Source organism: Juglans microcarpa x Juglans regia, chromosome 1S (assembly GCF_004785595.1).
Source record: "Juglans microcarpa x Juglans regia isolate MS1-56 chromosome 1S, Jm3101_v1.0, whole genome shotgun sequence".
NCBI classification, from domain to species: domain Eukaryota; kingdom Viridiplantae; phylum Streptophyta; class Magnoliopsida; order Fagales; family Juglandaceae; genus Juglans; species Juglans microcarpa x Juglans regia.
In genome coordinates this window covers 29,419,458-29,438,811 of record NC_054595.1, presented here as the reverse complement: position 1 = coordinate 29,438,811, position 19,354 = coordinate 29,419,458, and the positions used below count along the sequence as shown (strand labels likewise).

General features: G+C 34.4%; 3 protein-coding genes across 5 annotated transcripts; 1 reads left to right on the top strand and 2 right to left on the bottom strand.

Annotated features, from left to right (window-relative positions):
• Positions 1–2,652: 2,652 nt before the first annotated feature.
• Positions 2,653–5,901, bottom strand: LOC121246463 (high mobility group B protein 3-like). Of its 2 annotated transcripts, none has more exons than XM_041144637.1 (8): positions 5,742–5,901; positions 4,988–5,075; positions 4,672–4,800; positions 4,521–4,578; positions 4,363–4,407; positions 3,762–3,842; positions 3,600–3,652; positions 2,653–2,878 (listed from the first exon to the last, which is right to left on the bottom strand). In XM_041144637.1, the coding sequence occupies exons 2-8, from the start codon at positions 5,056–5,058 to the stop codon at positions 2,803–2,805; spliced, it is 513 nt and encodes a 170-aa protein (XP_041000571.1). In that variant the 5' UTR covers positions 5,059–5,075; positions 5,742–5,901; the 3' UTR covers positions 2,653–2,802. The 2 variants fall into 2 exon arrangements, with proteins under 2 accessions (XP_041000571.1, XP_041000572.1); XM_041144638.1 differs by having other exon boundaries at positions 3,600–3,674; positions 5,742–5,900.
• Positions 5,902–8,562: 2,661 nt separating this feature from the next.
• Positions 8,563–11,816, top strand: LOC121246471 (protein yippee-like). 2 transcript variants are annotated; one of them, XM_041144650.1, is made up of 6 exons: positions 8,563–8,699; positions 8,891–9,018; positions 10,688–10,731; positions 11,224–11,332; positions 11,422–11,477; positions 11,568–11,816. In XM_041144650.1, exons 2-6 carry the CDS (start codon positions 8,923–8,925, stop codon positions 11,650–11,652), a joined length of 390 nt encoding a protein of 129 aa, XP_041000584.1. In that variant the 5' UTR covers positions 8,563–8,699; positions 8,891–8,922; the 3' UTR covers positions 11,653–11,816. The 2 variants fall into 2 exon arrangements, with proteins under 2 accessions (XP_041000584.1, XP_041000583.1); XM_041144649.1 differs by lacking the exon at positions 8,563–8,699 and having other exon boundaries at positions 8,706–9,018.
• A 1,643-nt stretch (positions 11,817–13,459) lies between these two features.
• Positions 13,460–19,227, bottom strand: LOC121246385 (arginyl-tRNA--protein transferase 2-like). Its single transcript, XM_041144527.1, has 6 exons — positions 18,759–19,227; positions 17,586–17,624; positions 16,606–16,756; positions 14,949–16,085; positions 14,332–14,638; positions 13,460–13,862 (listed from the first exon to the last, which is right to left on the bottom strand). The coding sequence occupies exons 1-6, from the start codon at positions 18,913–18,915 to the stop codon at positions 13,734–13,736; spliced, it is 1,920 nt and encodes a 639-aa protein (XP_041000461.1). The 5' UTR covers positions 18,916–19,227; the 3' UTR covers positions 13,460–13,733.
• Between the last annotated feature and the right edge of the window lie 127 nt (positions 19,228–19,354).

Sequence of the window (19,354 nt, the reverse complement as noted above, 5' to 3'; positions counted from 1 at the left end):
AAGTCACTCCTGCAACCGATCTCCATTAGATGGGAAGATATCAAATAATTAAACCAACTAACCAACCAAGTCACCCGCCATGTGCAACTTTTTGCTTGCCAACACAAGAAATTTGCATAAATCATCTAATTCCACTGCCAGCTGATCACAGGCTGCGCCTTTGGGCCATGCCAGTAATATATATCTTCAAACCCATGCATGCAAGATTCCCCCTCGTCATTAATCAACACATTCAACTTTCGGCTGACATTCCAAGCTCTGGATCAAATTTAAAGAAATGTTACATCACCCTCCATGCCATGCGCAGGTGAAAGCATATACTCAGATCAGTCTACGAAAACCCATGCTCCATGTCTTTGAGCCAAGCCATGTACAGAACAATTTATATTTCTAATTAAATTAAACATCAGAGACTTTCTACTGTTATGGATGGGGAGGGGTTTCCTAGTCCCCTTTGCAGTAGGCCCTACTAGTCCTCCCTCACCGCTGGTGGTGTTGGCGAGGTTTATATATATCGGTTGGCCGGAAAATAAGTATTTATAATAAGTTATTTGTGATAAAAATAATATTTGTGATTAAATAATCATTTTGACAAGAAATAACTCGCAGTAAATAATTTTTTTTTTTTTGTAATGAAACCCTTTTCTCTATTTTTCATCAAATTTTTAAAGTTTCTAAATATATTTAGTTGTTATTTTTTTAATAAAAAATTAGGTATTAACTAATAGTTATATTTGTAAGACCGTACTGCCACATTACTAAAAAATTTAGTTTATAAGATAACTAATCTGTTATAAATTAAATCTTTTCAAATAAACAATGCGAGGGTGTATATATCCTTTTTATTTCTTGGTAAGGCCGGTGTGTTGCAAGTGGACTATAGAACTATTTAATAATTTTAAACTAATATGGTGGCGTGGCAAAAATTAGTAAACACGATAAAATATGTTTTCGTATTAATTGTTAAAAATATAATATAAATAAATAAATTTTAAATTAAAATAACATTAAAAAACTAAAATCAAAATTTTGTAAACTTCCTCGAAGCGGTGGTTAGTGATAAGTTTGACGGACAATGTTAGTCAAATTGTTTTGAATCTTTTATAATCAGACAAATAAAGGCCACTTAAAATTGTTGTTTTTAAAAAAAAAAAAACACTTTAAAATCGTTGTTGCTAGACGTTGCTTGTCCTCTAGTGCCCATGAATACTTTATTATTCGAATATTGAAGCAGCATTTCAAGACTTTTTTCAACCCCATGCATGTGACATGTCCCCCAGCAATCATTCCCCAATCGAATTCATCTCTAACTTAATTTTCCCTAGCAACACCGGAAAAGAATTCTGACCCTGCCACACGTGAATGCGTAAAATCACCGACAAAATTCCGACGCCAACAAGTGCAATGAGATATTCACACTACTGACAGAACCATGCATCGATCATGTTGTTGGAACTGACATCGGGAATTATTTAATGTTGGAGATTAATGCGATACAATGATAAAAGCCTGAGTAATAGGTTAAATCGTGATTGGCATAAAAACACAAGAAAATAAAAGAAGATAGATTTTGTGTTGCCATTGTGGGTGGCTTTTCTTTTAGCTTTAGCTTTTGCTTTTGGTTGATGATGATGATGATGATGGCGCTTGTAGTCCACCTTGGGGTGTCGGAAGCGACAATGTGGTCATCACGTTTTGACTTTCCGGCAACATGTTCCGACATCAACACGTGTGAATCATGGTTAATTTCTAGGTGTCCGCATGATCATGTTCCGACATTTCAAAGCCGGATTGTACCCTCCCTATAACTGAGTATAATAATGCGTTAAAAAAGTCTCTTGCTTTTTATACAAGCATCAGCTCAAGATGGACAATGATTTGATAAGACTTCCTCACCGTTAAATTAGGTTTGGACAGTGAGAGGAGAAATTTTTTATTTTAGATAAAAGTTTAAAATATTATTTATTATTATTATTATTATTTTGATATTTGTAAAAAGTTGAATTAAGATTTGAAAAAATTGAATTATTTGTTATATTTTGTGTGAAAATTTAAAAAATTATAATGATAAAATGAAAATTTTGTATCCCATCACGCTTGCCAAACATATTTCTAGCTTAGATGATAATCACAAATTGTTATTCAGGGGAATCTGCAGGTAGCTTAGGTTGGAGTAATGGCATCGTGTTTCATAACCAATTTGAAAAACGTAATAGATTTCTTGAAAAGGGTTGGCCCATTTTGACCGATCTCGGATGTGTTTAGTACGTTGAGCCTGATTTATGGGTCCTATATATGGGCTTCTCATGAAACCAGTCGTTGGAAGTACGCACTTCTCAACTACCTGATTATCTCACGACTCGATCGGCAGCACGTCGTGATCTGTGGACATGGATGACGACTGTGCTGGGAGCCTGGGAATCCACGGACGGTCCATGGATACGAGCCCCTGGTGTTGAACAGAAGCATCGGACGGAGAATATGCCGGCGAGTCTAGACTTGAATCTATGATGCAACACTAATATCGACCTAATATCAACATGAAATTTTAGTTTTAAGTATGGTTGATTTCTTGTAGAATTTTAATATCTGTGTCAGATTGATATTGTACGGCAAATCTAAGTAGTGCAGATACAAGAAACAGATGAGGAATTAGTATAGATACAAGTCAGCTTTCAATTGACGAGGTTGATTACTTAAGCAGTCTGTACGGGTTGCATTTTCCATCTCAGGGAATCAACCTTATAAAAACATGCCCAAATGTACAACAGTACAAGGTCTATAGCTCGTGCACTGGACACTTCACATAATCAAATTACAAGGCATGCCAGATTCAGTCATCATCGTCCTCGTCGTCCTCGTCGTCCTCATCTTCTTCCTATACACAAGTAAAAGCCAACTTGTGTTAGGAGAGATTTATATAAATGAAACAATCTGATGGGTAATGGAAGGTAAATAGACTGCCAGAAGGTATATAGGGTATGATAACAACAACAAAAAGGTCAAGTACTGCTTACAAACCAATTGCCCCTTTTAGTTTTTATCAACAGCAGGCCAATATAAAGTTCACAAGTTCGTAACTCTCCGCCTAGGCCGAAGGGTAGTTCTCTCATGCATTCAGTAAACCTAACTGTTTTAAATCCAAGGATGCGTGTAGGAGGCAGGTAAAATAAATTCTTTAATCAAGATGACGAACAAAAAATACAGAGAAACACAAAAAATGAGGTTCAGAAAACTTGAGTTGTTAGTGATTTGACATGGACAAAGAGAGACAGAGGAGAAGTAAAACGAGGGTGGCAGGATATTGTCTCATGATGAATAACTGATGACATTGATTAAAGAGAGACAGAGGTGAATCGTTTATGTAAATCTAGAATAATTCAGTCTCAAGAGCACTTTAAAATTCAAATGCTTATGCTGCTAAATGGATTACTTTGAAGTGCAGTTTATATTTCTAACTGGACAACCAAAAACGTAAGCAATGGTTAGAAATTAGGAAAACGAGAAAATTTCTTTTACTATTAGATGAAAACCACTACAGCAAGACTTGAAAGGAAGGATATGCAGCTAGTATGCATGGAGTTTTAGCGTGTATCTACCTCCCCACTTTCCGCATCATCTTCATCATTTGGTGCAGATTTTGACTGTTCACCTTCATCATCATCGACACTTTCCTGAGTTAATAATTGAGTCAAGAGACTAAAAGAAGCAGCAAAGGATGAGGCCTTAGATTCTCCTAAACAAATGTTCCAAAACTTTACCTGTTTTTTGTTGTATGCTATCATAAGCTTCTCATAATCTGACTTCTTTTGCGCTGCTTTCACTTCATACGGAGATTTCTCCTGCCAAAATCGATTCCAATAAAAAATGAGTTAAGAAATGCAAAGAGCATCTACATTTCTGTAGCTACGAATCAAACCATGTAAGGAGAATAGAACTTACAGCACTAAAAAACTTAATACCCTTTCCATAACTAGTTATAAGTCTGAGTTATATCAACCAATTCACATATCTGCTAAATTTCCAACTTGCCAAATCAATCAAGGGACGCATATGTCCATTTCCATCATCCAGTCCTTTCCTCAGCCCAAGCAATACAAAATAGTTAAGGGCACCTGTAGGCTACACAAGACTGGCATTGGCCTGGCCACACCACTGAAGTTCCAAAGTCATCGAACATGTGCTTGGTGCATAGCCAGGTCTAGTCAAAGCAATAGTGAAAGGTTTATCCAGCCTTTACAAACAGAATCCATAGGCTTTCAAGTTAAATTAACCAGCTTCGGAGGCAATTGCATGACTTATTGTCCTCAATTCATTTTAAGCAGTTCATGTACCTTCCAAGGGAAACACTAGAGTACTTACCGCAGCAGACATGGATTTCCACTTCCCACCCCCTGCTTTCCCAACCTTCAGCACAGCATTGAGTAGCTAGATTAGTTTCTATTCCAGATAAAATGGCTTATCAAACTCTCACAACACATGGAACTAATACGGACACATAATATTAGGTAGCTGCTTACAACTGAAACAGCCTTCTCGTTGGGATGCTCTTCCTTGTAAGTCTTTCTGAACTCTTCACTGCAGTAATTCCATTGTATGCTTTCAGTGAGTCTTTACGAATATAAAAAGGAAAACCCTGCACATCAACCATTGGAGAAAGGATAAACTTACAGAAAAACAAAAAAGGCAGTAGCAGGCCTCTTCGGTTTGTTAGGATCTTTCTTGTCCAATTTTGTTTTCTTGGCCCATTTCAAGCGACTATTATCAGCCTTAACTGCTGCCTTTCGCTTTCCAACCTTTCTGAAAATGGAAAACATGAAGACATCAGCATTCACTAAAGAATGAAACAAGGATGTCCCTAAGACTTGCTAATCAATATTTCACGTTGAAGCTAACAATACAAAATCAGACGAGAGGTGGCACTTAAAATAACCAAGTTATTCAGAAAACATCGATGGATACAGAATTTAACAGACAGGATTAGTACCTCTCCTCAACTGGCTTTGATACTTCCAATTTGTCCTTCCTTGTTGACGCTTTTACCTTCGCAACCTTCATTGTCAATATAAAGATCCCTGACACAACACAATTCGATCAAAGACAAGTCTATGCAGGACACCATTACCTAACTAGCAGATTAAGAAATGGAAATGATTTGAGTTTGGCTAAACTTCGATCATCACGATTGCAGTCCACGCAAGAGATGATTGTCATTGTTACCCAATTTATTCCTACACATGCTAAGATGTGTTTAGCGTGACATCTGAGTTTGGTTTTCAGTAGCTGTGATCACATAAGGTATTAATGTTGATTGTTGAAGCTCTCATGCGCAGAATAAATGTTCATTCTTCGATGCATAAGCCACAAAGTACAACACTTTTGCCCTTTATTTTTTCCAAAAGAAGATTGATCGTCTAAACACATCACATGTCAGCAGGACCTTTCTTTCTCTTCCTTTTCTTCTATTTTCTTTGCAAGTAGCGCATGGCAGCTTAAAATAATTAACTCCTATAACAACTGGGACTAGATACCCAAAAAAAGAGTCTAAAGTTCATTACTTTGAAACTAAATAAACCCAAACTCAAAGGAACAAACTTGGTACTCAGAAGCTTGAAAAATACCCATCAACGCGGAGGAAGAGAAAAGAAAAAAATTTGATATAGCCGAGGAATATCTTCACCAAAGCGTGCCAATTTTGCAATTAAAATTTAATAAAACTATTAAACAGAAACCGGACGTACCTCTTTGATGGAAGAGAAGAGAAAAGGGAACGCCAAAACAGAGCAAAAATAGCAAATCCAAAGACAGGGCAAAGCGATGATCGGGCCAAAGATGCCAAGAAGATATTTGTGGGAGGTCTATCAATTCGACACGTGGCAACGTTTTCGGGGTGATTTTGGTGCGTGTTTGTTTTCGGCGCCCACCCCTCCGGGGTTTTCAACTTTTCAGCTCAATTTGCTCCGATGCAATACGACGCACCGTTTTCGATTTACTCTCTGATCTTTGAGTCGGGAGAACTGCCGTTTGTTGTTGCTTAAAAATTAGAAGGCAAAACATTGCAAACTTGCACGCCCAAGAGGGAAGAAAATAAATTTAAAGCAATAGGATTGAAAAATAGAGAGTTATTTGCAAATCACACGCCTCATATAATGATTGAAAAATATATTAACAAGTCTATTTTTTGATACGCTCAATATCATTGAATTGGATTCTACGACTATAATAAGAATACTTATAATTTTATATACAATACTCATTTTATCATTTTTCTTTTAAAATATAATTTTAAATTTTATAATTTTCAGTATATCAATAATTAATACGGGAAGAATAATTTTTTTTTTTTTTAAATGCAGTTAACATTACCAATTTAGTTTGTACGTGACTAGAATAAGCCCTACAAGGCTACCATTATTACAAATAAACAAGTAAAGTCGGAAGGAGCTATTGGATGGCTAGTTTTCAATTATGGGTTTTTTAAATTATGGGTTTTTTTTGTCATTTTGTACCCAATTGAGATAAGTAGATCATATTTAAGATTTTGCTTTCAACTTATAGTTCACTAAAGGTTGGATTTATTATACTAATATAAACAATTGCATCATTACAAGATTAGGTTTGGTACCAAATATAAGATATTTCCTTCAACAGAGCATCCACTTACATAAAAAACTGCCTTTCCTTTTTCCTTTTTTTTTTCTCTCTCTTTGGAGATTTTGAGAATCATAGATGTCATATAATTATAGATTTTAAATACTTATCTCTATTATACTCAAGGATCCAAAAATTGATCTAAACACTTGAAAGCTGATGTTTCAACATAGATTCAAAGAGAAAAAAAAAAATTGTTAACGGACTAGTATAAGCAAAATTAGAGGCTGGACAAAGCATTTGTTTCTGAGTTTGAGTAAGAACTCTCAAGACATGTTTAGCACTATATTAGAGCTTGCAATTGGAATAACTATTCATATATAGTAATTATTCCACTTTTTTGGTCACTCGATTACTTGTGAAAATAATAATAAAATAGAGGAGTAAATAATTTGAGCGTGGGAAGTGACACCACCACTATTTTTGTCTATTTATTATGTAATTCATCTAAAGATTGTCGGGAATGTTTGGAAAATAAGATTAGACAAAAATTTTATAAATTTTAGTAAGATGGTCTGTGAATAGTGATGATATAGTTTTAGGACTTGTTTGGATAGAGAAACGATCTCATATCATCTCATCATTACAATTTTCTCAAATTACTATACAAAATATAATAAACAATTCAACTTTTTCAAATTTCAAAATAATAATAATATTAAAATATAATATTCTAACAATATTTTATTCAACTTATTTAAAATCATCTTATCTAATCTCATTATCCAAACGAGTCTTTATAATGCCTTATGGGATTTTAAGAAAGGAAAAGAGAAAAAATTGAAGAAAAAACGTTATAAAGTTAAGTTATTGTTAGAATATAAATTTTTAATATAATTTTTGTTCTGAGATTTTAAAAAATTTGAATCGTTTTTTATTTAAAAAAAAATTACAATTATTAGTTTAAAAATATTTATATTTATGAAATATTTAGAAAGAAAATGTGATGGAATGAGCCGAGAACAAAACTATTTTCCAACATCCCTTAAGTCAATATTTATTATCAATTTTTTATTCAATCCGAATTTAAGATTTTAAAATCTTTATATTTAGAATTTTGTCATGTATAACTATATAAATAAAATTATAAATATATAAAATAATATTAGGTACAGTTTTAAATCGTAAAAACCGGAATACTACCTTTAAAAAGATAAATTCCACCGTTAAAAAATAGTAAATTTAAAATTCATTAATTTATTTACAAAGATTACACGAGCTGCCCATCTTAATATTGTAGGTAGCATTATTTAAATATAAATAATATTTTTGATTTCTAAAATCTTTCGTTTGCTGTTAGGTGCTGTTCACTGGGCGTGTCCCTAACTAATTTTTTTTTGTTAATTTTTATAATAATTTTTATTAATTTTAAAAATATAAAAAATATTAATATATTAATAATCACTTCATTAAATAATGAGTAAAATGAAAAAAAAAATAAATCACGAAATGATAGATAAAGGTTTTGTTTGATTCCTCAACTCTTCTCAATTCATCTCAATTTATCATTATAATTTTTTTTAATTTTAATATAAAATATAATAAATAATTTAATTTTTTCAAATTTTAAAATAATAATAATATTAAAAAATAATATTCTAATAATATTTTATCATCTCAATTTAATTTAACTTAAATCACCTTAATATCTAAACACAACCAAAATGACCCGTGCTAGCGTTATTCAATTTATTCTTATGCTATTAACTGTTGCGTTTTCCAATGAAAAGCTATGAGCGGACCTATACAAAGAAATCTATCCTCTGGAGAGGGAGAAAAAAAATATATATATATTTATATCAGCTGTAGCCGAGAACACCGCGTTGAGGAGAAAAAAAAAAAATAATAATAATAATAATAATTATATAAGATATGTGAAAAGTACGGTTGATGTATAACTATATTAAAAAAAACCGTAGTATACACGTCTTGTCTTGTCAGGGTTCACTTTTACAGAGTCAGTAATTTAAACGGACGAAATGTGATACTCCTAGTTCTCGGTCCACGTTTATTGCAATACAGCCTACACCGAAAGGCCGAAAGCAGGGGTAATAATATTCAGCGAATCTAGTTTTCTTCCCTCATCTCCCTTTTCCTTTCTTCGGGCACAACTGCTTCATCTTCTTTGGACGTGCCTTTTCATTCAAGCTAGTGTTTTTTATTTTCTGTCCACTTTCTCGACGACCACCCTCCTTCTGATTTTTCATATTTTCATACGCTCTTCGGTTTTGTTCGATAGATTTAGGTTATATAAGATCCTTGTGAGAAGGCATGGGGAGGTTGTTTGTGGTGAATCTCGAGGGGAAGATCTATAGCTGCAAGCACTGCCGGACCCATCTTGCACTTTTTGAAGACATCGTTTCCAAGGTTGCTTTTGATCACTTGCCTTCTTTTAATTAGTTAAACGTCTCTAACTTGGGACATCGACGGAATTTGCATCGGGGTGTTGTTGATTTGCTTGGTTATACCTTTTTTCAATTTGTTTGTTTGCTCTTTGATGAATTTTGTACTTGCATTTATTTAAAGGCATGCTCATGTGATAATCAATACTGAATTGCATATGGTAGTATCGTTTTCTAATAAGTTAGTTTATCGATAATCTTTTTTTATTAGTAAGCTCTATTGATAGTACAAAAGATTAGTAGTATTTTTATCACTGTGGAGAACTAAGGTAAGATCTGAATAATGAGAAGAAAAAAAAAAAAAAAAAACTATTTAGGTGTGTGATCATCATTCATAGCAGTATTTCGTTCATTATGGGTAGTAAGTAATTGGTAAATCTGCTTATTTGGTTGAGTATTGATCAGACCGTTGGAGTATTTTGACCTCCAATATTAGGGTTGATTGAGGGATTATGTCTTTTGATTGTAAATTTCGTTGTAATGTACATATATGTCTTGTTTTTAAGTAAGTACGCTCAAAAGCGAACTTGATAAAGCTTCCCGAGTAATGTAATCGAGGATATTGTGATTAGAATTCTGATTGCTTGCATTCCCGATACAATATAGTTATTTGTGATCTAGAAGCTCAGGGGATCTATCTCTTTCTCTCTCTCTCTGTTTCTAATTTCTTCATAGCAGGTTGTTTTTTTAATTGTATTTCGGGTTTAAATGGATTCTAATGCTTCATTGTTGGATATCACGTCTTTACCTTCTGTATTTAGGCCATGTTTGGGAAGTGAGATGAGTTGAGAACATCTCATTTCATCTCGAAACTTCTCATAATTTCATTCTCAAACATCACTCAAATTCAAAACATTTCAATTTCAAATTTTCAAATTTTCTACTTTTTCATTATAACTTTCTCAAACTTCCAAACAAAACACAAAAGATAATACAACTTTTTCAAATTTTAAAATAAAAATAATATTTAAATAATTTTTTAACTTTATAATATTTATATTTAACTTTTTCTCTCTCCTTTCCCAAACTCAGTAAACATCTTAACTCAAAAAAATTTCACTACTATTCACGGAATTTTCATCTTATCTCATTACCCAAACATGCCCTAATGAGGTAAAATACCTATGAAAAAATCTCAATGGGGTGTAATGATAGTAATCATCCCCAACAGTATTAAAATTTGGGTATGTTTTTTAATTGAGAAGTGCATTTCTTGTATGTTTGTGTCTTCAACTTGTGCTTCTTAACCTATCAAAATGATTTTTAATCAGTTTCTAGTTGTATGAACTGCATGCATACAGAGGGAGCATAAACGACTTTCTCAGAACTTCAGGAATGTTTCTAATCAGGGAGAAGTATCTTTGTCATTTTTCCTTTTTGAGAAAAGCATCTATAACATTTTGACGATAATTGTGTCTTGCAAACTCACATGGATTCTCTTATGCTTGGATACACAAGTCCATGTGTATATGTGCACGAATATGTATCACCACAAGTGATACAATTGAACAGGACTGATTGGCGCCAGTTACTTTCTACATGTTTAATTTCCACTGTCCAACAAATGTTGATTGAGAGTTCTATAATTAGCAGATGTTCTGATTACATGTTCTGCCTGTGTTGTTTTTATTCAGTCTTTCCAATGCAGGCATGGGAAAGCTTACCTCTTCAAGAAGGTGTAAGTTTCCTTTAATTTTGGGCATATCATCATCATACAATAACACCAAGTAATCTGCCTATAGCTATCTTTGAATTGGACCAAAAACTCTAAAACTTGCCAATGCCAGAAATTTCAAGTTACAAATATTGTACTGACTGACCAAGAAAATGCTGTGCTATGTTTTGTGCTTCAAGAGACATGAACAAGATCCAGTTTGTACATATCATGCTCATTCTGGAACTGTCTGAAGATATACATTTTCTCAGTTGCCTTTACTCTTTACTTATTATATATGCTTAATGAACTTGGTTTGTTGTCTGTAAAAAAGTTGTTTTTCTTTACTTGCGCCTATGTTTTTTGTATCATTTTCGATCTTTAGATGATCTGAGTAAATGGGATATTCCTGGAGGAGATGATTAATATGGCCAGCCCCACTCACATGCTCATTTGAAATCATAATAATTGATGCGTTTTCTTTTTGGTTTCATTCTCATCTCCTATTCTTGACAGAGTGAATGTGTCTGATGGTGAAAAAGAGGAGAGAATGATGATGACTGGGTTGCACACTGTTGCAGACATATTTTGTGTTGGATGTGGATCGATAGTAGGGTGGAAATATGTAAGATTAGGGACTTGCAAAATTTCTGGTCTATATTTGTTCTGTGATAGCTGTTTTGATGGGTTTTTGTTTCCTTTTTTCTTTTTCAGGAGACTGCCCACGAAAAGAGCCAGAAGTACAAGGAAGGAAAATCTGTACTTGAGCGGTCAGTGGATATTTGGAGAAAGAAAATTCTGATTTTATACATTATTATTATGGGTTAATGATGAATGTAGAGTTCATTATTTTTGTGCAGGTACAAGGTATCAGGTCCTGATGGAAGCAATTACTGGGTAAGCCATGGAGCACATATTGGTGGCAGTGATTCAGATGATGCTTGACAACTCCATTTTCAATTTTACATTCTTTAATCCCCAGTGTTCTTATTTCAACTCATGTGAAATGCGAACTTATAATTCCTAATTTCGGATGCTGGCCCAACTGTCAGTAATCGAGTATTTCCTTTTACTAAAAATTAATGAAAAGTATTTGTTGTTGATTCCAATTTTGTTGTTGTTCGGGCATCCGATGAATACCCTGTTACTTTTTGAATTGGTCAGTTGCTATTCAACTCCGAATGTCAAGTTGGGTGTAGCTGCTGCCCTGTAGTTGTCTCCTCATACGAACCTTGTGATTTATTATTCTTTATGAACTCATCAGAAAATTTTATTTGTTTTCATAATTTTTCTCAATTTATTTTATCTTATCTAATCATTATAATTTTTTTAAATTTTTACAAAATAAAATAAAAAATTTAACTTTTTTAAATTTTAAAATAAAATTATATTTTAATAATATTTTATTTAATTTTTAATTTAAATTTAAATTCATTTCATCTCACTTACGAAAAGAAACGAAGCCTTTGAATGCTGCTACTTTTAGTCGGTTCTTAAGCTACCTCGTGGTGTAAGCTTGTTTCTGCCCTATAAATGACTTCAGTTCAATTCTTCCTTTGGTTGAGAGACGTTGAGTTGACATCTCTGATTTGGACTGAAATTTTGTCATTTGGAACTGCCATTCAATCGGCCGACTTTAAACTCCTTGTGACATTGAAGAACCAAAAGTTTAACGGAAGATCATTAGTATTGGATTATGTATATATAAATATAATTTGTATAATATGATATGATTTTATATTTGATTATTCTACTCAAAATTTATTCTCATATTAGATTATCTATCTATTAGTTAAAATAATAATAAAATATTCTAAATTTAATAATATTTTTTTCTTAATTTTTTTGTTCTATTGATTTTTTTTTCTAAATTAAGAACTACATGAAAATATTAATGTTTTACAATATTAATTTTTTTGTTCTGTGTCAATACTTGTTCATTTACTGAGTTTGATGCACTTTGTATAGAGGCTGGACTGGAAAAGCAACTAATTTACATTGGAAAAATGAGGAGAGAGAGAGAGAAAATAATAAACAAACATTTAGTTGAGCTACAGTATCAAGTCAAATATGACCAAAAGAGTTAAATCACTATAACTAAAAACCATTTGATTTTACACTTGCATAATTCAATGCAGCCGTTTTTCATGTTTTATTAGCCATTTAAGCTTTTACATTTACATTTGGATATTCCAATGTGAATGCTCTAACGTTATAATAAAAGTCTCAAATCACATTATAACAGTCTCAAATCACATTATCTATACGTTAAAATGACTAATAAATAATATAATTAAAATTCTATTAAAATTTTATAAAAAGTAAAAGCTTCTCATTTATAAGTAATGTGAAATCTCATATATCAACTACTTTTATCCTTATCGTATGAGGTGTTACAATTTCCCTCATTTAAATTTCTGACGTCCTCGTCGGGCCAATCAATCGTATGTAACACAGATCAAGTCTCACATTTTTTGTTGAGATAGATTCTATACCATTTATAATACCCTAATAGAAGGCCCAAACCACATGACCTATATTTAAAAGGACTAGTCAATGATACAATTAGAACCCATTAGAACCTTATAAAGAGCAATAACTTCTTATTCCTAAATAATGTGAGATCTCATACACCACTTACCATAATCCTTATCATATGGAGTGCCACATTCAATCTACTGGAACTCTTTTTTTCCAGTGTATTAATCAAAAGTTAAATATATTGCAATGCCAAATATATGGAAACGTCGGGTTGTATAAAAAAAAATTCATTTCATTTTATCAGACAAGCAGAACATAGGCAAACATGTTGCTTAAACCACGATTAAAATCTGTACTTCATCATTGGAAATGGACGATGGATCAATTAAAATAAATCACCGGACTAAGTAATAATGAAATTGCTTTCTAGCTCCCAATATGGTGAACATACAACTCCAGCAGTTAAACCCGAGCTTGCATCCTGGACCATACATCTCTTACTTGAGATGAAACTCCAAGGGAGTGCCCTTCCCAAAGAATCAAAATCATCCAACTGAAAAAACCATTCGCTTGGAAAGCTCAGCACCTACAACCTTCATGTATCTGTGCAACCGAGATTGCAACCGAGATTCCAAGTAACCCCCTCTTGTCGCACCATAAGCTTCTTGTATATCCTTCAGGAAAAAAAAAAAAATACAATATCCAAGTGAGTAAATGCATGAAGAACTTGAAAAAAGAGTTCAGCTGGATGGTAATCCCTTGCATTGGACGCAGGTTTAGCTCTATATAACTATATCATGCCAGTGTACCAGCGGCCCTTCTGTTGGTGGTAGCATGTGATCTGAACCTACAGAGGAACACTAGAAACCAGCAACATTGCTAACAATCAGATAACCATATTCACTTAGATGCAGAGCCAGGACTCCATCTTTGGGTGGCTGACCTATTATTTTAATAATTAATGTTTTCTACATAATCAATATTTTGCTATATAGAGAAATTAAAAAAAAAAAATCTATAATGTAATTCATGAGTTTCCTACAGCCTCATCCGTGGGGGAATTGAGATGGACTTGTGCCATCTGCCCTTAGAATAATAAGATGGTCCGGAGTCATCAGTGCACCTGGAAACACTTGCACATACCTTGTATCTCAAGCGAGATCCCTCCACTTCAATTAAAATATCACTGATGTCACCATCTTCTTCTTCAATAGAAGCCACATCACTGCTTTCTAAGCATGGTTCATCATCAGAGCTTCCATATTCAGGGTCAATCGTTTCTACCCAAAGATCATTCGAGTCTTGGTGAATGTCATATCGTTGCATTTCTATGAAATCTTCAGAAACATGAGGTGGTGAGGACTCTCCATTCTTTAAAGTTGCAAAATCTGATAAGACTACATATGGCTTTCTGTCAAGCAAAGGCCTCGCAACGTGAAAGGGAATCCACCTGGAGACAAGATTTCAGATTGTCAGCTCAATCTGAAACTTTGAATGCAACAGAGGCAAAGCAGAAAGTGAGCAGGACCCGCGTGGTGCAGGAAGGCATCCGACATCTGGATGTCTGAAAGGAAAACTTTAATCCTCATTCTCCATTATGGAGATAATGGAGAATGAACTCTGGTTTTCCTCAAGAGTGCTAGCAATTTGGAAAACCAAATTTTAAGATTTATAGATGGGGCTGAATGGCATTCCGGTATACACCTTAGTAAGATAAAAAAGAACAGGGGATTCAAAAAGTTGATAGATACAGAACTTACTGGTAACGAAGAGGACAGAGAAGCTCAGACGGGTGATATGCTGCTTTATATCTCATCTTGCTGCAGGAATGAATATAATACCCAAGATAGTAATACTGAAGAGTAGGGCAATGGACTTGATTCTCTCTCACCCAACCTATTTCTTGCAGGGCTGTGTACTTCCCTAGTGATAGGGAGGCAAAGTCTGGGTCCCAGAACAAGTATTTACTTGACAAACATCTGGGAAGGATATCTATTACACCAACTGCAACTAGCCTACCATCAATCACATACTGCTGATGAAAAGAACCAAAGCCACAATGAGGAACAGTACCGTCACCAGTTGGTGGAACAAATACTAAGGGAGTGTCTACCAAAAAATTGCAGTACGACCTTTCAGTAACACGATCTGGTGTATCCTTGTGCACTTTAATCTGATATTTTCTGTATAAAGCAAATTCTTGAGGATCAAAGCAGGACCTTTTCAAATAGATCTCGAGCCTCCGTCCTTTCCCCTGAGGTTGTTCAGAGTTCTTCAAGCATTGCTTTTTAGACGCATGAACTGCTGCAGATTTTGAAACCATTTCAGTTTGAACACTTTTATTAGATGACAGTTGGCTTCCAGGAGAATAAAAGTTTATATGTCCATTGCAAGCCCTGATTAACAGATTTGAAGTTTTTATTGGTTGACTTAAATAACTTGCCAGTTTTTCTGCAATAACTTTTGGAGACAAGTCATTTTCTTCTGCAGAATGTCTTGATTGTCTTAACTCGTGGTTATCACATGATTGTGCCCGCCTTATAGCAGCTGCTATTTGGAATGAAATATTGCTAGAGTAAAGCAGATCTTCTGATCCTTCAACTAGTATCTTCCGTTTGGCTGGTAGAACTTTTTTGACAGATGATTTTGATAATTGGATGTTGTATATAAATTCGCCACTTTCCTTGCATAGGCGTACCGCATTGTCAATTTGATCGGACAAATAATGCAATACTTGTTCTGCTCCATTATTCGTTCCATTGTTACTGGGCAAGGATTCCTTTGTGAACGAGCTAGAAACTTCATTACCAGCAAGGCTGGATATATCATCCTTAGAAGTATTTGGACCCTCTATTGGCTCAACTGGTTTCGTAATATCCAATGCGCCATCTAAGAACCTAGACACATAACGCTGTCAGAACCCTTTATGGAACAAAATTCAGACCAAAGGTAATCGGTGCATAGAAACAATAACTAACTATCAACATCGAGCAAAGTAGTCAGCTGATATTGATGGTGGACGTCATCAGCTAGGCCACAATCTATAAAAATCCGTAAGAAGACCCAGATAGAAAAGAAACCCCATCTAATATGGGAAATAAGTGAGAAGATATTCAACAAATTTATAGGGGGCAAAACCATCAGATATCCACAAAAAAAATAATAGGGGAAGAAACACAGGCAATATGAGATCATTTTAACTTCCAATGTTAGATCGTCTGATAAAGGACAAAATACACCCCTTTCAACTCGTTACATTCATGATACTCGGCAAACAAGGTAGCTCAAATTTTCTAGGGAAGCTATATGGAAGTATGGACAAGATATTCAATTAAAGCAAAACATAAAAAGAGGTCCTACATAGTATGGACAAGATATTGAGTTGCAACTGACTTAAAATTCAAAAGCTTAGCTAACCTTTGCATTCGTCTAGACACTCGAAGTTGTTCCTTATAAGGAACAAAATCAGCTGCCCTCAAACGAATAGTATAAGCAGGGCAGCATGTTGTTTCCATCTCAGGTTTGTAGAGGAAGGAGCCAGATCTCCTCCAACCTCGGTCAAGAAGATCTACCAAAAGACCATTAGATTTACGAAAAGGGCAGTCAACATATAGTTATAACCAGCAAAAGTGCTGAAATCCTAAAATATAAATTAATAAACATCTTTTTTATGGTTGTAAAGCACTGAAAACTACCAAACCAGAAAACAAGAGAGAAGTGAAATTCTTTAATATGCATTGCAATGTCACAATATGCATCCGTACACTCTTGAGATGCACTTGTAGCAATATCATTACTCACGCAAAATGTCCAACTTAATTAGGGCATGGATGGCACAATAAGTTATCATAAAAAAGATCTAACCTTTTTTTCATAGGTAAGATAAGATTTTATTTGATCAAGTAAATAGGCAAAACCCAAGTACGCAGGAAGTATACATGGAGAAACCCTAAATCTAACCTTTCTTTGTATAGGTTGTCACTCCTACTTAGCGTCTTTCTTGTATACGTCCTGTTTACACAGGCTATGTTTATTGACTTCATCAATAAAATCCTTGATTACTTATTAAAAAAAAAAAATCTAACCTTTAACATAGCAAAACAAACTAAATTTTTGCTCTAGGCCCTATTTATTCGCATAGTCTCTTTCAAAGATATGCGAAGGCCCTCAGTAGCATCACTAGGCCCTCTGGGGATTGAGGCAAAGACTTGGCAGTGGACAGCAACAATGCGCCACCACAAATTTTCTGTTGGTAACAATGATGACTTGCGACCTTTTCTAACATAAAATTCAATTGAATAAGATGGTATTAAATGCATTCTGAAGCTCTACGCATCCGAATGCAAATAACAAGTGTTTGGTTTTTCAAAATGGAGCAAGAAGCCATATTCACCAACCTTGGTAATCATCAACAGTAATGCTATGTGCCCATAAACCTGCAAAAGAGTAGAAAAGAAAGAAAGAAAGCGAAATTATAAATCTTTTGCCTTATTTACATTTCTTTTAGACACATAATGAAGATAGAAACACGCAAGGTTGTTCACATGTGCATGCACTCACCCGCTTGTAGGTTTGTGTGTGTGGGTGCAACAGCTACTTTATTTGGTTTTCAAAATCCTATTGGGAAACTCAAGCCACGAAATAATAACAAAAAGTTTCTTTGTATCTATATGCACGAGTCACTGCCTACGCTGGATTCCCGACAACATACGTATCACCCATATGATAAAGATAAGGGTAGATGGTATATGAGATTCCACATTGCTTGGGAATGAGAAGTTCTCACTCTTTATAATATTCTAATGGGACTCTAATTGTATCATTGACTAGTCCTTCTAAAGTATATGTCATGTGGTTTGTGCCTTCCATTGAAACTTTACAAATGGTATCAAAGTCTATCCTAAACATAAATGTGGGACTAAAGTCATGCCGCCTACGATGGACTAGCCTAAAAAGGACATCCGGAATTTAAGGGAGGGGGAGAGATTGTGATGCCCCATATGATAAGGATAAAGGTAGGTGGTGCATGAGATCCCATATTGCTTGAGAATGAGAAGTTATTACTCTTTATAATATTCCAATAGAGCTCCAATTGTATCATTGCTAAGTCCTTTTGGAGTATAGACCATGTGGTTTGGGCCTTACAACCCATCCAATCTCTTCCAGTAATCTATCAAATAATGCTAACAAACAATGTTAAAGGAGTTAAGAACGTTGACAAAGCTCCATTATTTATTGTGGATTCGCAAATTCTCACAGCTGCCCTCACAGCTCAACCCTCAGAGTTTAGCAAAATTAACACATGAATCTGACCTCGGAAGTATCCAAGTATTTACGCATAGAAATGAACTACTAATTCCTCCAAAACCCAGCAGAACGCACTCTTTCTCAATACTTATCAACGAATTAAAATACAAAAGAAAAATCAACCCCGGGCAAACAACTCAATAAAAAATGGTAGATTTTAAGCAAACGTTTTGTTCAATCACAACCAATTCACAAGCTAACAACTGAGCAAACGTATATGTCTGTTCTTCAAGAAGAACATCAATTGAGAAAGAATGACGGACCGTGAGAGATGCTGGAGCGATTGGGGGATCTGCAATAGCCGCAAGAGCTCTTGCGCCTACCGCAGTCTGTCACTACGCTTTCCCCTCTGCTATTGCTAATCGTATCGCCGCTAACACTGCTGCTACTGCTTCCGTCTTTCCGCATCTTCCCCGCCATTAAACGACCTCGTTAAACAACCCCAGACCCTTCGTTTCTCTGAAAATTACTCTCAGCTGTAAAAATAATAATAATAATAATAATAATCCAAGAATCGATCTCTTTGCTGAAGATCGAAACTCTCATTGATCGTTTTGTGCATCTGTGAACAGTAAATGCTCCCCGATGAAATATAAAGAACGTAGAATGAATCGCAAGTTGCATTAAAAAGAAAAAAGAAAAAGAAAAAAAATGGAATAATCATAGCCGTCTGATATATAAGATGCTGATCACAACTTTTCTCTCTCCCTCTCCCTAGCTTGGTGCTTGCGTTTGTTTTGCGTGCGGATGAATGAAAGTCGCAGTAACAGAAGACACCATCCTTTTTATATTTTTGTTTTATAAAATTTCTAAAAAATGTTGTATCTTTGTATTTCTTTCTATGAATATATCAATTGAT

Coding starts and splice junctions, on each gene's coding strand:
- LOC121246463 (XM_041144637.1), bottom strand. CDS start 5,058: ATGAAGGTTGCGAAGGTAAAAGCGTCAACAAGGAAGGACAAATTGGAA. Junction 4,408..4,520: donor ACGAGAAGGCTGTTTCAGTT/GTAAGCAGCTAC, acceptor GCTGTGCTGAAG/GTTGGGAAAGCAGGGGGTGG. Junction 3,653..3,761: donor TAGCATACAACAAAAAACAG/GTAAAGTTTTGG, acceptor ATGATGATGAAG/GTGAACAGTCAAAATCTGCA.
- LOC121246471 (XM_041144650.1), top strand. CDS start 8,923: ATGGGGAGGTTGTTTGTGGTGAATCTCGAGGGGAAGATCTATAGCTGC. Junction 10,732..11,223: donor GCTTACCTCTTCAAGAAGGT/GTAAGTTTCCTT, acceptor TATTCTTGACAG/AGTGAATGTGTCTGATGGTG. Junction 11,333..11,421: donor CGATAGTAGGGTGGAAATAT/GTAAGATTAGGG, acceptor TTTCTTTTTCAG/GAGACTGCCCACGAAAAGAG.
- LOC121246385 (XM_041144527.1), bottom strand. CDS start 18,915: ATGGCGGGGAAGATGCGGAAAGACGGAAGCAGTAGCAGCAGTGTTAGC. Junction 17,625..18,758: donor TCGCTCCAGCATCTCTCACG/GTCCGTCATTCT, acceptor ACTCTTTTGCAG/GTTTATGGGCACATAGCATT. Junction 16,086..16,605: donor GTGTCTAGACGAATGCAAAG/GTTAGCTAAGCT, acceptor TTATGTGTCTAG/GTTCTTAGATGGCGCATTGG.